Below are 20,224 nucleotides of genomic sequence, written 5' to 3'. Positions count from 1 at the left end.
CTCAGGGCTCAGTGCTGGGACCGCTTCTCTTCTCCATCTACATGTCATCACTAGATCTGTCATTCAGGAACATGGTTTATCCCATCACTGTTATCATCTAGCTACTGGAGTGCCTCAGGGCTCAGTGCTGGGACCGCTTCTCTTCTCCATCTACATGTCATCACTAGATCTGTCATTCAGGAACATGGTTTATCCCATCACTGTTATCATCTAGCTACTGGAGTGCCTCAGGGCTCAGTGCTGGGACCACTTCTCTTCTCCATCTACATGTCATCACTAGATCTGTCATTCAGGAACATGGTTTATCCCATCACTGTTATCATCTAGCTACTGGAGTGCCTCAGGGCTCAGTGCTGGGACCACTTCTCTTCTCCATCTACATGTCATCACTAGATCTGTCATTCAGAAACATGGTTTATCCCATCACTGTTATCATCTAGCTACTGGAGTGCCTCAGGGCTCAGTGCTGGGACCGCTTCTCTTCTCCATCTACATGTCATCACTAGATCTGTCATTCAGGAACATGGTTTATCCCATCACTGTTATCATCTAGCTACTGGAGTGCCTCAGGGCTCAGTGCTGGGACCACTTCTCTTCTCCATCTACAGGTCATCACTAGATCTGTCATTCAGAAACATGGTTTATCCCATCACTGTTATCATCTAGCTACTGGAGTGCCTCAGGGCTCAGTGCTGGGACCGCTTCTCTTCTCCATCTACATGTCATCACTAGATCTGTCATTCAGGAACATGGTTTATCCCATCACTGTTATCATCTAGCTACTGGAGTGCCTCAGGGCTCAGTGCTGGGACCGCTTCTCTTCTCCATCTACAGGTCATCACTAGATCTGTCATTCAGGAACATGGTTTATCCCATCACTGTTATCATCTAGCTACTGGAGTGCCTCAGGGCTCAGTGCTGGGACCGCTTCTCTTCTCCATCTACATGTCATCACTAGATCTGTCATTCAGGAACATGGTTTATCCCATCACTGTTATCATTTAGCTACTGGAGTGCCTCAGGGCTCAGTGCTGGGACCGCTTCTCTTCTCCATCTACATGTCATCACTAGATCTGTCATTCAGGAACATGGTTTATCCCATCACTGTTATCATCTAGCTACTGGAGAGCCTCAGGGCTCAGTGCTGGGACCGCTTCTCTTCTCCATCTACAGGTCATCACTAGATCTGTCATTCAGGAACATGGTTTATCCCATCACTGTTATCATCTAGCTACCGGAGTGCCTCAGGGCTCAGTGCTGGGACCGCTTCTCTTCTCCATCTACAGGTCATCACTAGATCTGTCATTCAGAAACATGGTTTATCCCATCACTGTTATCATCTAGCTACTGGAGAGCCTCAGGGCTCAGTGCTGGGACCGCTTCTCTTCTCCATCTACAGGTCATCACTAGATCTGTCATTCAGGAACATGGTTTATCCCATCACTGTTATCATCTAGCTACCGGAGTGCCTCAGGGCTCAGTGCTGGGACCGCTTCTCTTCTCCATCTACAGGTCATCACTAGATCTGTCATTCAGAAACATGGTTTATCCCATCACTGCTATCATCTAGCTACTGGAGTGCCTCAGGGCTCAGTGCTGGGACCGCTTCTCTTCTCCATCTACATGTCATCACTAGATCTGTCATTCAGGAACATGGTTTATCCCATCACTGTTATCATTTAGCTACTGGAGTGCCTCAGGGCTCAGTGCTGGGACCGCTTCTCTTCTCCATCTACATGTCATCACTAGATCTGTCATTCAGGAACATGGTTTATCCCATCACTGTTATCATCTAGCTACTGGAGAGCCTCAGGGCTCAGTGCTGGGACCGCTTCTCTTCTCCATCTACAGGTCATCACTAGATCTGTCATTCAGGAACATGGTTTATCCCATCACTGTTATCATCTAGCTACTGGAGTGCCTCAGGGCTCAGTGCTGGGACCGCTTCTCTTCTCCATCTACAGGTCATCACTAGATCTGTCATTCAGAAACATGGTTTATCCCATCACTGTTATCATCTAGCTACCGGAGTGCCTCAGGGCTCAGTGCTGGGACCGCTTCTCTTCTCCATCTACAGGTCATCACTAGATCTGTCATTCAGAAACATGGTTTATCCCATCACTGTTATCATCTAGCTACTGGAGTGCCTCAGGGCTCAGTGCTGGGACCGCTTCTCTTCTCCATCTACATGTCATCACTAGTGTCTGTCATTCAGAAACATGGTTTATCCCATCACTGTTATCATCTAGCTACTGGAGTGCCTCAGGGCTCAGTGCTGGGACCGCTTCTCTTCTCCATCTACAGGTCATCACTAGATCTGTCATTCAGGAACATGGTTTATCCCATCACTGTTATCATCTAGCTACTGGAGTGCCTCAGGGCTCAGTGCTGGGACCGCTTCTCTTCTCCATCTACAGGTCATCACTAGATCTGTCATTCAGGAACATGGTTTATCCCATCACTGTTATCATCTAGCTACTGGAGTGCCTCAGGGCTCAGTGCTGGGACCGCTTCTCTTCTCCATCTACATGTCATCACTAGATCTGTCATTCAGAAACATGGTTTATCCCATCACTGTGTAACAACATTGGCTATCGAATCATTCGTCGTTGGTTTGAATTAACAAATTCAAATACTCTGTGTTGCTAAAAACATTTCTTCCTGAATACAAAAGCTGGTGCACTTTGAACTCGTGAGTGCAAATCAGGCTTTGGCTCCATAAAGATTGGAACCAATTGACTTTTACGACACTAATGTCACCTCAGAGACATTCCAAACCCCCCTTTCCCCTCTCTGGACCACAGAGAGATAACGAAACTTGAAACTTTCTACACACACACAAACACACACAAACATCCCTTTGTGTTTAAATTAGGATAGAATATACTTTAATTTATGTACAATTACATTAGGCATGTGTGATTTAGTTTGGCTTTATAATAGAGGTGTGGTTTTGAAATGTATTCTTTAATCAATAGTGTTTTAGTAAGAGAATGTTCAACAATATTCTCTGGCAATTGCCTTCCCCCCACTTTGCTGTTTTATTGCCTAAAGGAATGTCCAGCAACAAAGATTTTAGGAGTGGGGCAGTGTTAATCTTTAACCCTACTTAAATCCTACATTTTCTATATGTATAACCATTGAAGAAATATGTAAACCTGAATGTAATTTCTCTTTTCCACGATTGTTCTTCTCTGTGATGGGTTGTTGTATTCTTGTAAACCTTAAAGGAATAATGTTTCAGATGTGCACCGTTGCAATCATAGATATGCCATGTGGATCTTTTTAAAAAGTCTAATTTTCATTCCCACTTGTAAATGCACATCACATTTTAGGTTAGTCTTATTCCCAGTTTGTTAATCGAACTTTTAATACTTATCTTACAGAGTAAGAAGGTACTTCTAGGCCGTAGTTTTTAAACATACCAAATTTGGTCTTGAATTAAACCTCCATATACCCGTAGGAAAGATATGGATACCAAATTATGATAAAATACATTTTACTGCAGTTATAATTGTTTAACGTAGAAATGGCATGATCCTAAGACTGCCATAAAACATGCAAATCAAACTCATAGTGAGACAAAGAACTTTTCTCCCGCCTGGAATTTCGCATTCCAATTGGCTCAAGCCCCAGGAGGAGTGAAATTCCTGTGCCCTAGAAAAGCGGTTACACTCCGCGTTCCGTTCAGTTCTGTTCTGTATTTCCTTTCGTCTTGTTTTTGTTCCTGCACTTTCACGAACCCGCCTCGTCAGCGAGAAGACCTTATGGCTCCCTTTGGGAGCGTTTTCAATTTTCTTTAAGTCTTTTCTTTATTTTCGGACTCCATGAAGCAAACGCAGCAGACAACTTCAACTCAGAGAGAAAGACTCTTTCGAAAACCCCGCTACCGCGCTCACCAGAAGACACAAGAGCGCGAGCCCGGCTTTCTTAAAGAAACACACGCACGATGGTCTTAGGACACACGCATGAACTCTGCGTTCTTCAGCAACAAAGAGAACCATTTTGCAAGATAAGTTTATTGAACTTTTAATGTGATTTGATTCCTTGCTGTCTCTCAAAAGGTTACCTGTGTTTTTGCGATGAGAGAGAGCATCTCGGTGATCTCTCTCATCCTGAACTTTAGTTTCACTTTCTCCCTTTCATCCTCTCCCTATCTCATCTGTTATCCGTTTGGTCTTGTAATGTTTTCATCCGTATGTTTCTGTTGTAAATATGTATTTACTCTGTGTATACTCGTAGTTTCGATGTAGTATTAGTCTAATTATTAAATTCCATATGTCCTTGACTGACTCTGTTTTAATTGCCCATGTTACTTAGTCCCTGAAATGTTCGATCTTAGCTATATGCTTTACCTTGGCTACGATTTAAGTAACCTAATTTTAGTCTACAAACACCGAGAGTGTCTTTTCAAGGCCTGGAAAAGATACTCTTTCTCGTGTTTGTAAGAAGGATAATTTTCCTTGAGAGTTAATTTAATCTTACGTACAATCTGTTCGCTGGACAAACAGATTGTTTGATAACTAGATTAATTCCATTAAAGTTATCCCATAACTTCGAGCTGAAATAAGAACAATTGATGTATTAATGACGAACCATAACCCGTTATGGTAACCGTTCATATATCAATCTAGTTCAGCTGCGATAAATTAATGTAACTGTAACATACAAAATATTAATCATATTCATGATTAATTATTAAAATTCCCTATAGATCATTTGAGCTAATATTAATATTAATGTACGACCCATTGTTTTTACAACTGTTATCATCTAGCTACTGGAGTGCCTCAGGGCTCAGTGCTGGGACCGCTTCTCTTCTCCATCTACAGGTCATCACTAGATCTGTCATTCAGGAACATGGTTTATCCCATCACTGTTATCATCTAGCTACTGGAGTGCCTCAGGGCTCAGTGCTGGGACCGCTTCTCTTCTCCATCTACAGGTCATCACTAGATCTGTCATTCAGAAACATGGTTTATCCCATCACTGTTATCATCTAGCTACTGGAGTGCCTCAGGGCTCAGTGCTGGGACCGCTTCTCTTCTCCATCTACATGTCATCACTAGATCTGTCATTCAGAAACATGGTTTATCCCATCACTGTTATCATCTAGCTACTGGAGTGCCTCAGGGCTCAGTGCTGGGACCACTTCTCTTCTCCATCTACATGTCATCACTAGATCTGTCATTCAGGAACATGGTTTATCCCATCACTGTTATCATCTAGCTACTGGAGTGCCTCAGGGCTCAGTGCTGGGACCGCTTCTCTTCTCCATCTACAGGTCATCACTAGATCTGTCATTCAGGAACATGGTTTATCCCATCACTGTTATCATCTAGCTACTGGAGTGCCTCAGGGCTCAGTGCTGGGACCGCTTCTCTTCTCCATCTACATGTCATAACTAAATCTGTCATTCAGAAACATGGTTTATCCCATCACTGTTATCATCTAGCTACTGGAGTGCCTCAGGGCTCAGTGCTGGGACCGCTTCTCTTCTCCATCTACATGACATCACTAGTGTCTGTCATTCAGAAACATGGTTTATCCCATCACTGTTATCATCTAGCTACTGGAGTGCCTCAGGGCTCAGTGCTGGGACCGCTTCTCTTCTCCATCTACAGGTCATCACTAGATCTGTCATTCAGGAACATGGTTTATCCCATCACTGTTATCATCTAGCTACTGGAGTGCCTCAGGGCTCAGTGCTGGGACCGCTTCTCTTCTCCATCTACATGACATCACTAGTGTCTGTCATTCAGAAACATGGTTTATCCCATCACTGTTATCATCTAGCTACTGGAGTGCCTCAGGGCTCAGTGCTGGGACCGCTTCTCTTCTCCATCTACATGACATCACTAGTGTCTGTCATTCAGAAACATGGTTTATCCCATCACTGTTATCATCTAGCTACTGGAGTGCCTCAGGGCTCAGTGCTGGGACCGCTTCTCTTCTCCATCTACATGTCATCACTAGATCTGTCATTCAGAAACATGGTTTATCCCATCACTGTTATCATCTATCTACTGGAGTGCCTCAGGGCTCAGTGCTGGGACCGCTTCTCTTCTCCATCTACATGACATCAATAGTGTCTGTCATTCAGAAACATGGTTTATCCCATCACTGTTATCATCTAGCTACTGGAGTGCCTCAGGGCTCAGTGCTGGGACCGCTTCTCTTCTCCATCTACATGTCATCACTAGATCTGTCATTCAGAAACATGGTTTATCCCGTCACTGTTATCATCTAGCTACTGGAGTGCCTCAGGGCTCAGTGCTGGGACCGCTTCTCTTCTCCATCTACATGTCATCACTAGATCTGTCATTCAGAAACATGGTTTATCCCATCACTGTTATCATCTAGCTACTGGAGTGCCTCAGGGCTCAGTGCTGGGACCACTTCTCTTCTCCATCTACATGTCATCACTAGATCTGTCATTCAGAAACATGGTTTATCCCATCACTGTTATCATCTAGCTACTGGAGTGCCTCAGGGCTCAGTGCTGGGACCGCTTCTCTTCTCCATCTACATGTCATCACTAGATCTGTCATTCAGAAACATGGTTTATCCCATCACTGTTATCATCTAGCTACTGGAGTGTCTCAGGGCTCAGTGCTGGGACCGCTTCTCTTCTCCATCTACATGACATCACTAGATCTGTCATTCAGGAACATGGTTTATCCCATCACTGTTATCATCTAGCTACTGGAGTGCCTCAGGGCTCAGTGCTGGGACCGCTTCTCTTCTCCATCTACATGACATCACTAGATCTGTCATTCAGGAACATGGTTTATCCCATCACTGTTATCATCTAGCTACTGGAGTGCCTCAGGGCTCAGTGCTGGGACCACTTCTCTTCTCCATCTACATGTCATCACTGGGATATGTCATTCAGAAACATGGCTTTTCCCATCACTGCTACACTGATGACACACAGCCTCTCATTCCAGCCAGAGGATCCAACGGTAGCTGCTCGCATTTATAACAGACATTTCTGGCTGGATGAAGAACCATCACCTTCAACTAAACCTTGTGAAGACAGAACTGCTTGTGGTCCCGGCCAACCGATCACTTCATCAAAACTTCTCCATTCAGCTGTAGGTTCATCATCCATAACTCCATCAAGGTCAGCCAGGACCCTTGGAGTTGTGATTGACGATCAGTTGAACTTCACAGACCACATTGCTGGAACTGCCCGGTCCTGCAGATTTGCCTTATACAATATTAGGAGGATCAGGCCCTTCCTATCAGAGCTACACAACTCCTTGTCCAAGCACTTGATCCAGAATTCTGCAGCAAGAGTGGTCTTTATTGAGCCGAAGAGAGACACACGTCACTCCTCTCCTCACTAAACTTGTTGCCAGTTGCCGGTCGCATCAAATTCAAGTCGTTTGGAAACAGAACAACCACTGGTTCTGCAGCCTTTTACCTAAACTCATTACTTCAGACTCACGTGTCCTCCAGAAGCTTGTGTTCTGTAGGTGAACGTCGTCTTGTGGTGCCATCTCAAAGAGGCACAAAATCTCTTTCTCTGACCTTTACCATGACTGTTCACTGCTGGAGGAATGACCTGCCTTACTCAACCAGAGCGGCTCAGTCCATAGCCATTTTCAAGAAACAGCTGAAGACGCAACACTTGATCCATTAATACTAACACTCACTCTTCTATATCTATTTATAAAAAAAAAAAAAGTACATATACTGCGTTAGACTAAACTGGGAAGGGTCATAGCACTTACATACTGTTGTCCTATTGTTAGTTTAACGGCTTCTATTGTTCGTAAGTCGCTTTGGATAAAAGCATCTGCTAAACGAATAAATGTAAATGTAAACAAATCATTTGAGTCACAGATTCAATGACTCATTCATAAACAACTGCCTCATTCTTCAATGAATCAGTTGTTTGAAAGAATGACTCAATGACGGTCACCTGCCGCCACCTACTGGTGGTTTAGTTTCGTGTTTAAAAGTATCATTCTTTCCCCAACATTTCTTATTTGTTAGGGTTAGTGCGTAAGTGTGGTGTGTGTGTGTGTGAGTGTGTGTGTGTGTGAGTGAGTGAGTGTGTGTGAGTGTGTGTGAGTGAGTGTGTGCGTTAGGGTGGTGACCACCTTTGCGTTGCACCGCACAGCATTTTTCACCCCTTGTCCCGCACGTCGCATATTGAGTAAATGTCCCGCATTTTCATCAGTCTATTGGTTTTTAATTATCATATTAAGAAAACGTGCATGCGTTCTTTTAAGAAAGCATTTTATTTATTATTTTTGCAGCGTAGGTTTTCACCTTTATTTAACAGCGCTTCGTCAGAAGTACAAATACAACAGCCGTTTTTTAAATCCTATCCAATGGTTAAAAAGAAAGGAGTAAACACGGTCACTAGTGGGTTGTGACAGCTGTCAATCAAATTGTGTAGCGGTGATTCGTTCCATGTGTTCCCTGTCAGAAAACAAATGGATAATTCGGTCAATTAAAATTTACTTAATTGTTAAATAACTTAATAATTAATAATTAATCAAATTAAATTATTTGATTGATCAACTTGTTGCCTGCTGTGGTTGTTTTAATTCACATCGTTTCTAAAAATATTAAAGTTTGGTTTAATATATTCTTAATATATAAGACTGTTAATGATCTAATTTAATGTTGTTTTATATTTTATTTGTTCATTGTTTATTTTGTTGGATTTTAGTTGGACTTGGTCAGAACTGTTTCAAAAATAGTTATCTGCATGATGCCGCTGCCTTTGGGCTCAGTGATGTTGAATTTAAATGACATGTCAAATGTTATGTTACATTGTGATGTAATGGTGTTTTCTAAAGAACAAAGTATTTTTATCAGCTGAAAGGCAGAATACAAATAGACATTATATCACAGTTTCAGGTTATGTTTTAGTGTTGGTAACATATCCCACATTGTCCCACACAAACTTATAATCGTCCCAAATTTGGTTTGTTTGATGGTGGTCACCCTCGTGTACGTGTGAGTGTGCATGTGTGTGACTGATTGTGCATGTTTGTGTGCGTGTGTGTGTGTGTGTGTGTGTGTGTGTGTGTGTGTGTGTGTGTGTGTGTGTAAACACACTTCTTCAGAAGCATGAGGACAGAGTTGGCAGTGCTGGCGTCGAGGCCTGTCGTCGGTTCGTCCAGGAAAAGCACAGATGGATCGATGATCAACTCCATGCCGATGTTCGTCCTCTTCCTCTCTCCTCCCGAAACTCCACGAATCAGCTGCGTGCCCACCTGTGAACCAGCCAATCAGAGCAGCCGGGAGTCAAAGCCATATTTTAGTGTATAATGATTGTAACTCCTGAAGTGTGTGTCGTGTGTTACCCGTGAATCTGCCACTTTGCTCAAGCCGAGCTCCTGGATGAGTCTCTCCACCTTCTCATCTTTCTCTCGTTGTCTGATCGTCCTCGGGAGCCGTAAAGCGGCTGAGAAACGCAGATTCTCCCGCACGGTCAGCGTCCCCATGACCACATCATCCTGACACACACACACACACACACACACTGTCAGTGTTTATACCGTGACTGAGCACTTTCTGAACACGCACACTAGAATGCCTCTTGACACGGCTGATGTGATTTGAGATTAGATTAAAGAGTTATTAGATTTAGAGGAATTCAGACTCCAGAAGAAAACAGAACTTATAGTAGCTCTATTGCACTGTACTTACACTCTTAAACATATTTAGGATACACTTTATTTTAAGGTGTCATTGTTACAGTGTAATTATATATTTAAGTACTGTGTAATATTAATTAACTACATGTACTTACTATAAGGTTAGGGTAGGGTTATGATTTGTTTGAGGGTTAGTTGCATGTAATTATGCATAATTTGCTGTTATTACCATTTACAATATGGTACAGCTGCTGCTTTAAAGCAATCTGTTGTAAGTTCCTCTGCAGTCAATAATCTAATTCCTTAAAACTCATTTTGATACTCAAAATTACATATTTAAACGTTTTTCCCAGTGAAAATTATTTATTTTTTGTTTGTTTATTTGAGTGTATCCTGACATTGTTAAGCACTTTGGTTGTTTCTGAATGTTTTATACAAATACATTTGAACTTTTAAACTTCAGCCTTAAAATATTTTGAATGTAACTCGACACCCTTGCCTCATTTAGTATGCGCGGGACCATGAATATGCAAATGAGCCCCGCCTCCACTCACTCACAGCAGCTCGGATTCCCTGATTCACTCACTCAACTTTACTCTAGTAAACGCTACATGATGTTTAATATTTTGTTTGGTTTAATTCAGTCATATATGTTTGAACCAGAAACTGATTCAGAAGATTTAGATTAAGAGCGAATTCTACAGGTTTGTCTACAAGTCGAGAGCATGACGTTAATTAATATGATTAGCCTTTTGCTTGAATACATTATTGAACAGCTAATAATGTGTTGCTAATGTCACAAAAAAACATGTACCCGTTCACAATCTCCGCCCTCTCATTGACGGGTTTGGTCACATGATTGTGACGGTTCTATGAATATGCAAATGAGCCCCGCCTCCACCCACTCACTCACTCAGCTCAGAGATCCACTGGTTGACGATCACACGTTGATCTGATTGGTTACAAGGTAGTTTGTGACGTCAGAAACACCAGCGATTTCAAAGCGTGTTTTTGAGACTGTCTTTGGTTCACTGCAGTTTTAAGGAGGAAATACTCAGCAATGGAGTCGACTTATGAATTTACACATGGTTTGTCTTAAAGCAGATAAAAAACACCACATAGACACATAAACAACCGGATCGACCCAGATCCGGCCCACATCTGGTACGCATTAAATCCACATGTTGCTGTCTGGGCAACATTAAAAACTTTAAAGGTTCTTCAATGCCAATAAACAACCTTTATTTTTAAGTGTGTATGGAAGGAAAACAAACTAAACTGCTCGAAAGTTACACTCCTACTACTCTAATCTTAGTCAGCAATCTCACAAATCCCTTAGTCACGACACGTGTTGTACAGAAAAACGAGTTCAACTTCATCTTTTAAATGCTGAGGTCAGTTTTAGAGTCAAGCATGAGCGTTTGTGCTTCAGACATGAATGATTCCTCAAATCTCTGCTGCTACTTCAGTGTTTGTGCTTACAGTTTATGAGCCAGTTCACTGCAAAAACAGCTTTTCTTACTTAGTATTTTTGTCTTGTTTCCAGTCCAAACATCACACATTTCTTAAACCAAGATGCATTTATTAGATGAGTGAAATGACATAAGATATTATGTCTTGTTTTCCGGGGGAATTAATCAAAATGAAGTGAGTTGATGCTTAAAACAAGCAAAATGATCTACCAATGGGGTCAGAAAAATAATCTTAATTCAAACAGAAACAACATTATTTTTCTGACCCCATTGGCAGATCATTTTGCTTGTTTTAAGCAAAAACTCAATTCATTTTTATATATTTCCTCAGAAAACAGGACAAAATATCTTATGTCATTTTACTCATCTAGTAAATGCATCTTGATTTAAGAAATGTTTGATGTTTGGACTGGAAACAAGACAAAAACACTGAGTAAGAAACGCATTTTTTGCAGTGAACTGCGTTGATTTATTTGGGAAAAGTGCTATATAAATATAATGTGCTTGTTTGCTTGTGCGAGTTTATACCTGCACTACATATCCCGACAGACACTTGAAGTTGGGTGGTTGAGGCGCTCCGTCTATGAGAACCTCTCCGGAAAGACCAGCGGGATCCTTACGAGCCGCCAGAACATCCAGGAACCTTCATTAAAACATTTAAACAACATCAGTGTCACGTCTTGTCTAGTCTTTAGGCTTGTATATTTAAGCCCTCATGTTTGCCATGTGTGTTTGTCAAGTATTGTTTGTGTAGCCACTGTTGGTGAGCGCTCTATTCTTGTCCATGTTTTGAGTTCATGCCATGCTATTGTTTTACACTGCAAAAAAAGCTTTTCGTAATCAGTATTTTTGTCTTGTTTCCAGTCCAAATATAAACAAAAAAAATTTAATCAAGATGCATTTACTAGATAAGTAAAATGACAGTATATATACACTAGATTTTTTTAACTTTCTGTTAAGAAATTAATACTTATATTCAGCAAAGAGACAGATAGACAGATCTTACGATGATTTCCCGCTCCCGGTCGCTCCTAATATGGCATTCAGTCCCGGCTTCATGATGCCACTGGAGAAAGGAACATACAGAATTATGTAATAATTATCATCACCTCGTTTTCTTCTTCATCATCATTATATAATTAAATAAAACCAAATATAAAGCCAAACACACGGGATTCTGATTGGATGAGCCACATTCGAAGCTATCGTGAAATGCAGTTTCTTTTTGGGAGACCAGAATATTTGTATATTAAAGGGGTGGTATAATGCCTCTGATGTCATTATATATATTATATATATAAATAATGTCATTATAGACATATAAAGTCTCTGTTGTCCCCAGAGTGTGTGTGTGAAGTTTCAGCTCAAAATACCCCACAGATATTTTTATATAGCATGTTAAAATTGTCACTTTTTGAGGGTGAGCAAAAACGCACCGTTTTGTGTCTGTCCCTTTAAATGCAAATGAGCTGCTGCTCCCGGCACAGGGGGCGGAGCTTCAAGAGCTTGCACTCACACGCACTGCACTGAAAATTTAAAAAACTTTTAGCCTTTTATGTTCAAACCGGAGTCAAACAATGATGGAGAGACTCGAGAAGTGACAACATGTAGAAGCAACAGGACGTCTCTGAATGGTTAGTTGATGAGTTTATGAAGCTGATGTGGAGTTATCTTCTAGTCATTGATTAGCATATTCTGTCTTGATAATCTATAAATCGTGTTCTGGGGGCGGGGTTTATGTAAATTCTAGTGTTGGTGATGTCACTAACCCAGGAGGAATGTGGTGTTGTCTCTACCAGCCGTTTGTTGTAGTCCTTAAAAAGTGATTTCTGTAAAAGCAAATATCTCCCTTTGCTTTGAACTTTGAGCGTTGTAAGTTTGCAGATGTTGTTTATGCTCAAACAGCAACATTACACACTAACTAGAGTTAGAAAAGTCAAATCATAATCAACCACCCCTTTAATATATTAATCTACTACTGTATATCAAGCACTAGCATGCTGCAAATCACTAACAAACACCGGATGAATATAATGAGGCATGATTAGTATTCAATCCTATTCCTCAGAGTTATTGGAGGAAACACCCTGACCTGACGAGCGCACGTCTCTGATCGGTACAGATTAAATCATTTCATAAATTCAGATGAGGAAATAAACATCAGCACTTATACAACCAGCTCAAACACACACACACACACACACACACACACACGGGTTAATGATCACACTCGGATGAGCTGATAGCAAACACAGGAATCCTGTACAAGGGTCGAACACAAGAATATTGGCAAAACATGTCACTCTCATTACAGTGGAAAAGACTAAAGAGTATTTTAAATGATTAAGTATTCAAAAATAACATTTTGAAAAAGTACAATTAATAATGTACAATTCTGAAATTCTAGTTTTTGCTGTACTGAATGTGTCAATTTTAAGAAAGAAAAAATCTAATAATTGCAACAAAATATTGTGATATTAATACTAATAAATAGATAATTTATATTTTAATATATTATTTATTTATTACTATTATATTATGTATATATTATATATATATATTAAATAATATATGAAAATATTAATATACTGTATAAAAAGAAAATTGTGTTCTGTTTTATTAATATTAATATTAACACTGACAAGATGATTTTCATTATTGTATTACAGTGATAAGAATGCGATTTTTTTGCATTGTTATTGAAAATTTTAGGGGGTAAAAAAAAATGCAATTTAAGAGTGCTAAACATACGCTTCATTTCAGTACTCACTTTCCAAAGAAATGTATTAACGCTTTGCTCTTGGCGTGTAAAACGACAGCGAGTGACTCTGTCGGATGTGGAGAGCGAAAACCAGTGATTTTGGAAGAGAAATGAAGATTATTCAAGACCGTCCTGTTACGTGATTTCTAAGCAGGGCAAGGGTCGAGGTCTGATGGCCGAAGCAAACCCTTCAAACACTGAACTAAAGCTGCGTTTAGTTCGAGCGAGTCTTGTGTTTTCCGCTCTCGCCGTGTGAAAGTTCAGCGCTATTGTTCAGCCGAGACTTTCATGTCGGACAATGACCTGGACACAGCGGGGTGTGAACACGTAACTCCGATCATCAGGTTATGAAAGTGCGTGTGTGTGTTCAGTAAACATGCACATGTGTAAAGTGTGTGTGTGTGCTTGTATAACAGTGCTGTTTCTACACTGCAACAAATGCTTTTCTTACTCAGTATTTTTGTCTTGTTTCCAGTTCAAATATCTAAAAACTCTTTAGTTGATGCTTAAAAAAAGCAAAATGATCTGCCATTTATCTGACCCCATTGGCAGATCATTGAGATTTTTTTTAAGCATCAACTCACTTCATTTTGATTAATTCCCCCGGAAAACAGGACATCATATCTTATAGCATTTTACTTTTTTGGCAAATGCATCTTGATTTATTTTTTATTTTTTTTATATTTGGACTGGAAACAAGACAAAAACACTGAGTAAGAAAAGCATTTCTGCAGTGAACTCGAGCACATGTGTTTTTGAGAGCAGATTTCGCTGGAGTTGGTTGAAACATCTCCATACTTCCTTCCTGCAATTCACACAAGCCCTCCCTGGTGGTTTCCTCAATCACACAATCACACGGCGCATGTTACCCCGCATCACGGCCACATGTTCTCAGACCCACGACCTCTGACAGGATCAAATCCAGGAGTGAACACACAAGAATAACCAACACTACCGCCACATTCATTCATTCGTTCATGCAAGGGCCGAACGTGCCTCTGTTCGCATCGACTCGGGGTTTTCAGAGGGCACAGAAGAAGAAAAGCGAGGGAGAAAACAAGTCTGAACAAGAGCTGTGCTGGCCACCACACGTACACAAGACTGAACTGAACACCTTTAAAGGGACACGTCAAATCAAACTCAGAATCAACCAGATTCTGTGACAACTACACAAATCACGGCTTGCTAACGTCTCACATTTGTTGAAGTTTGCATAAATGATGATGTTAATTTTTATGTTTGTTACTGTGAAGCAGTTTTGAAACTATTTCAATTGTATAAAGTGCTATAGAAATAAAGGTGACTTGACTTAAAGGGTTGGTTGATTATGATTTGACTTTTCTAACTCTAGTTAGTGTGTAATGTTGCTGTTTGATCATAAACAACATCTGCAAAGTTACAACGCTCAAAGTTCAGAGCAAAGGGAGATATTTGCTTTTAAAGAAATTGTTTTTAAGGACTACAACAAACGGCTGGTAGAGACTACACCACATTCCTCCCGGGTTAGTGACATCACCAACACTAAAATATACATAAACCCCGCCCCCTGAACACATTTTATAGATTATCAAGACAGAATATGCTAATCAATGACTAGAAGATAACTACACATAAACTACATAAATTCATCAACTAACCATTCAGAAATGTCCTGTTGCTTCTACATGTTGTCACTTCTTCTCGAGTCTCTCCATCATTGTTTGACTCCGGTTTGAACATAAAAGGCTAAAAGTTTTTGAAATTTTCAGTGCAGTGTGTGTGAGTGCAAGCTGTTGAAGCTCCGCCCCCTGTGCCGGGAGCAGCAGCTCATTTGCATTTAAAGGGACAGACACAAAACTGTGTGTTTTTGCTCACCCTCAAAAATGACAGTTTTAACATGCTATATAAAAATATCTGTGGGGTATTTTGAGCTAAAACTTCACACACACACTCTGGGGACATCAGAGACTTATTTTACATCTTGTGAAAAGGGCATTATACCACGCCTTTAACATGGAAAACTAGTATTACTATAAAAACATAACTTAACAAAATAGATACAAAAACATGTATACAAAAACATACAAAAATAAACATAAAAACAGAGAATAACACATAAAAACATACATACAAAAACACCCATTAAAACATGCATATAAAATAGGGGTGTAACAATATATATATCGTGGATAGTGACAAACTGTATTGTGGATAGTTCACCCAAAATGAAAATTATAGTGTGAGAAAAAAAATCAAGTTTAGTGTCAGTACTACATTAAAGGGTTAGTTCACCCAAAAATGAAAATTCTGTCAGTAATTACTCACCCTCATGTTGTTCCAACCGCGTAAGACCTTCGTTCATCTTCGGAACACAAATTAAGATATTTTTGATGAAATCTGAGCCATGTCTCACTCCTCCATAGGCTGCTAGGTGACCGAAACTTGCTGGCCCAGAAAAGTTATTAAAGAGATCGTTAATATAGTCCAAGTGACTCCAGTGGCTCAATCTTAAGTATATCAAGCGACGAGAATACTTTTTGTGCGCAAAAACAAACAAAAATAACGACTTTATTCCACTATTCATTTCCTTCTCTCTGGGCCTCGTAGTGTTTTTGCGCAGCGCGTCTGTGTTACACGTCATCACGTAGGCTCACTATTGGCCGACGCCGGTCATGTGTGTGTTGCGTGATGACGTGCAACACAGACGCGCAGCGCAAAAACACTACGAGGCCCAGAGAGAAGGAAATGAAAAGTGGAATAAAGTCGTTATTTTTGTTTGTTTTTGCGCACAAAAAGTATTCTCGTCGCTTGATAAACTTAATGTAGTGCCACTGTAGTTACTTGGACTATTTTAACGATGTTTTAATAACTATTCTGGGCCGGTGAGTTTCGGTCACACTGGAAGCCTATGGAGGAGTCAAAATTCTGTCAGATTTCATCAAAAATATCTTAATTTGTGTTCCGAAGATGAACGAAAGACTTACATGGTTGGAACAACATGAGGGTGAGCAATTACTGACAGAATTTTCATTTTTGGGTGAACTATGCCTTTAAACTCCTATATATAGTGTTGAATATAATGTATAATAATGGACTGGGGGAATATTAGTGTGTCCTGATAATGCCAAATTACCAGTAAAAAGTGTCCTACATTATTTTAAATATATCTAGTCAGAGTACAATCATATTCATCTAAAATAATTCAGTATTTTCAGCTTCAGAATCATGAATATTGTTATTCTTGCGTCTCTATTGTCCTGTGCGTTGGGTTTCAGCACCAAGTCCAAGAATATTCATTTACACACACAGTGTAATATCACATTTAGCATTTTAAGCAACATTTTTTGTTAATCTTCTATCATAAGTCTTGGAGTATCGCAATAATATCGTGAGTTCAGTATCGTTATATGTATCGAATCGTGACATGAGGGTCTCGTTACACCCCAATATAAAAACATAAAAAATAAAAGCATGGATAAACAAACATACAAAAGAAATGCATACAAAAAAAAAAAAAAACATGCATTCAAAAAACAAACAAACAAACAAACAAACAAACAAACACAAATTCATGCATCATCTTTGCACCACTGTAACTCCACACTGCTTTTATGCAAAGTTTGAGTTTCAGTGCAAAACACACTGTGGTTTAAAGCTGGAACATATCCATCAGTATTTGAATGTTACTGTAAGGTAAGCTATTGCCATAATACAGTCTCATATAATAATCAGCAGTATTTTGATATATTTACCAGGCAGCTGAAATTCATAAACAATGATGTTTATACGGTGCTTTCAAAGATACCATGGCATATATCTTTTGCACACCATTGAATTTGTATATTCCCTTCCATTTAAATACAATGGAACATAAATATGGTATATTAATGCAATATTTTGGTAACACTTTATTTTGATGGTCCCTTTTGAACACTCTGTTGACTAGAAGTAACTTTGCAGCTACATGTCAGCTCTACTAATACTCTACTAATACTTTCCAAATTTGTTCAATTGTTTGTTTTATTGTCCCTGATATGTTAGTGTGTAACCACCTCACCTGATGTAAGGAATCTTTGTATTATAAAAAAAGAATAATAAAATAAGAAGATGCAAATGTGAAAGCGTAAAGACTCACTTGAGGTCGATGAGGATGTTCTTGCGCGTGACCTTCCTCTTGCAAAGGAAACCACTCTTCATCTTCACGTTATAGTTGATGTCGTGAAAGCTCACGGTCGCTCCTCGCCGCGACGCTGAAGAAGACACGCCGGTGGACACGTGAGTTCGGGACACATGATTCTCCAGATCCGCGACGCTGGTCAGCTGAACAACCGTATCTGCCATCGCGAACCCTGAGGAACATCAGAGGAACATCAGCTTGATCTGGAGCTTTAATGAAGAACAGCAGCTTCACACTGCAAAACATGCTTTTCTTACTTAGGTTTACTGTCGTGTTTCCAGTCCAAATATAAACATTTCTTAAATAAAGATGCATTCACTAAAGTAGCAAAATGACATAAGGTATTAAGTCTTGTTTTCTGGGGATGTTAATCAAAATGAAGTGAGTTGATGCTTAAAAAAAGCAAAATGATCTGCCAATGAGGAGAAAAATAATGTTGTTTCTGTTTGAATTATTATTTTTCTCCCCATTGGCAGATCATTTTGCTTTTTTTAAGCATCAACTCACTTCATTTTGATTAATTCCCCCAGAAAACAATATTTAATATCTTATGTCATTTTACTCATCTAGTAAATGCATCTTGATTTAAGAGTTTTTAGATATTTGGACTGGAAACAAGACAAAAATACTGAGTAAGAAAAGCATGTTTATATAGCATATTTCATACACAATGGCAATTCAAAGTGCTTTACTAAGAAAGGAATTAAAATAATCACAAAATACATTACAATAAGGTTCATTAGTTAATATTTTCCCATGGTGATTGTCTGTGATGTTCTTTCGTCATTTTAGTCTGATAACAGATTCTCAACATACCTGATCAACTCATCACCATATTCATGCATTCATGCAATTTTAATGCTACTGTTAGTGACACTTAAAAAATACCTATGTATTGCCGTCATATGGTAATTAAATCTTCAATTCACTAACCAATGCTAAGATTCTTTCAAAAATACCATGTTTTTGACACTCATGAAGTATGATATTTTAGAAAAAGCCCTACATGGCAATCAAACACCAACATTAATATGGTAAATAATACTGTTTGAGTACGGTTTTTGAGCACTAATGTTATTTTTTTAAATGCCTTACTAATTAGGCTACCGAATATGCTAATCGAACTTATTCTGTCATAAATATAAAATATAAATAGAACATATAAATAACAAAACAGCGCTAATGTTTCTTATTATGATGAGCAAAAGCACTACTTACTTCATTTCTCATCATGTTCATTCATATCTAAGCAAAACATATGCAAAACTTTGTTGAAATATCCCCCCACGAGCTTCACAAATCAATACAGACCAGAACAATCGAGGTCGTTTTTATCCGGAAAAATACCGATTAATCATCGATTCTGTGGTTGAGAAAAGCCGCAGTCACACACACACACACACACACACACGCACACTCACCTGAAGAGAAGCCTACCGCTGCTCACGCGAGCACGTCTGGTTTTATGCGAGGAGTGTGTGTGCGCGTGCGCGTGCGCGCTCTGTGTAAATATAAATGTGGTTTCATAAAGCACACGAGGCGCGTCACACGTGTTACGATGACCGGAGTGACTTTATGTAACTTATACACATCACCATTACATATAAGCATCATCAGCATGTACAAGAAGGATCTTCTTTAAAAGTACCATGCAGTAATCCTTAAATATCATGGCAATGAATATGGCATGGGTATCAAATATCAAAGTATTGTGGGATTACCAGCATTTTACCACTATGATACAGTATATAGCCTATATACTAACACACACACACACACACACACACACACACACACACACATATATATATATATATATATATATATATATATATATATATATATATATATATATATATATATATATATATAGCCTATATATATATATATATATATATATATATATAGGCCTTCTGTACATAGTCTACATACAAATACACACACACACACACACAGCATATATATCATTAAATTGAGCCATAATTTGGATTGTTAAAAGATGACAGATGAAATAAGATTAATAACAATACAGATCATTTAAATTGTCCTAAAAGTTTTTTTTTTTTTTTTTTTTTTTACTTAAAATCCTTTTTTTTTTTTTTTACTTAAAATCCTGATTTCTAGACAGGCAGTTCTTCAGGCAGTTCTTGTGAGCTAAAAACTGATCCGCTCAGGACAAACTAAAAGGATCATTTAAAAATAAATGAAAAAG

The 20,224-nt window shown here is 39.3% G+C and overlaps 1 protein-coding gene across 2 annotated transcripts in view; it reads right to left on the bottom strand.

Annotated features, from left to right (window-relative positions):
• Positions 1 to 19,496, bottom strand: part of abcg2a (ATP-binding cassette, sub-family G (WHITE), member 2a) — a 29,325-nt gene extending 9,829 nt beyond the window's left edge. Inside the window, exons 1-6 of one of the 2 annotated variants that reach the window (XM_081386304.1) lie at positions 19,434 to 19,496; positions 17,971 to 18,184; positions 12,102 to 12,161; positions 11,624 to 11,738; positions 9,330 to 9,482; positions 9,082 to 9,239 (exon numbers count right to left, since the gene is read on the bottom strand). In XM_081386304.1, the coding sequence (XP_081242430.1) occupies positions 9,082 to 9,239; positions 9,330 to 9,482; positions 11,624 to 11,738; positions 12,102 to 12,161; positions 17,971 to 18,176 (692 nt within the window). In that variant the 5' untranslated portion in view covers positions 18,177 to 18,184; positions 19,434 to 19,496. Of the gene's footprint in view, positions 1 to 9,081; positions 9,240 to 9,329; positions 9,483 to 11,623; positions 11,739 to 12,101; positions 12,162 to 17,970; positions 18,185 to 19,230 lie in introns of both variants that reach the window. The other variant, XM_081386303.1, reaches the window with a different exon arrangement.
• Between the last annotated feature and the right edge of the window lie 728 nt (positions 19,497 to 20,224).

Source organism: Scardinius erythrophthalmus (assembly GCF_964197995.2).
Source record: "Scardinius erythrophthalmus genome assembly, chromosome: 15".
Classification (NCBI taxonomy): domain Eukaryota; kingdom Metazoa; phylum Chordata; class Actinopteri; order Cypriniformes; family Leuciscidae; genus Scardinius; species Scardinius erythrophthalmus.
Note: the sequence above shows the minus strand (reverse complement) of the source record. Positions and strands in the feature narration are given on the sequence as shown.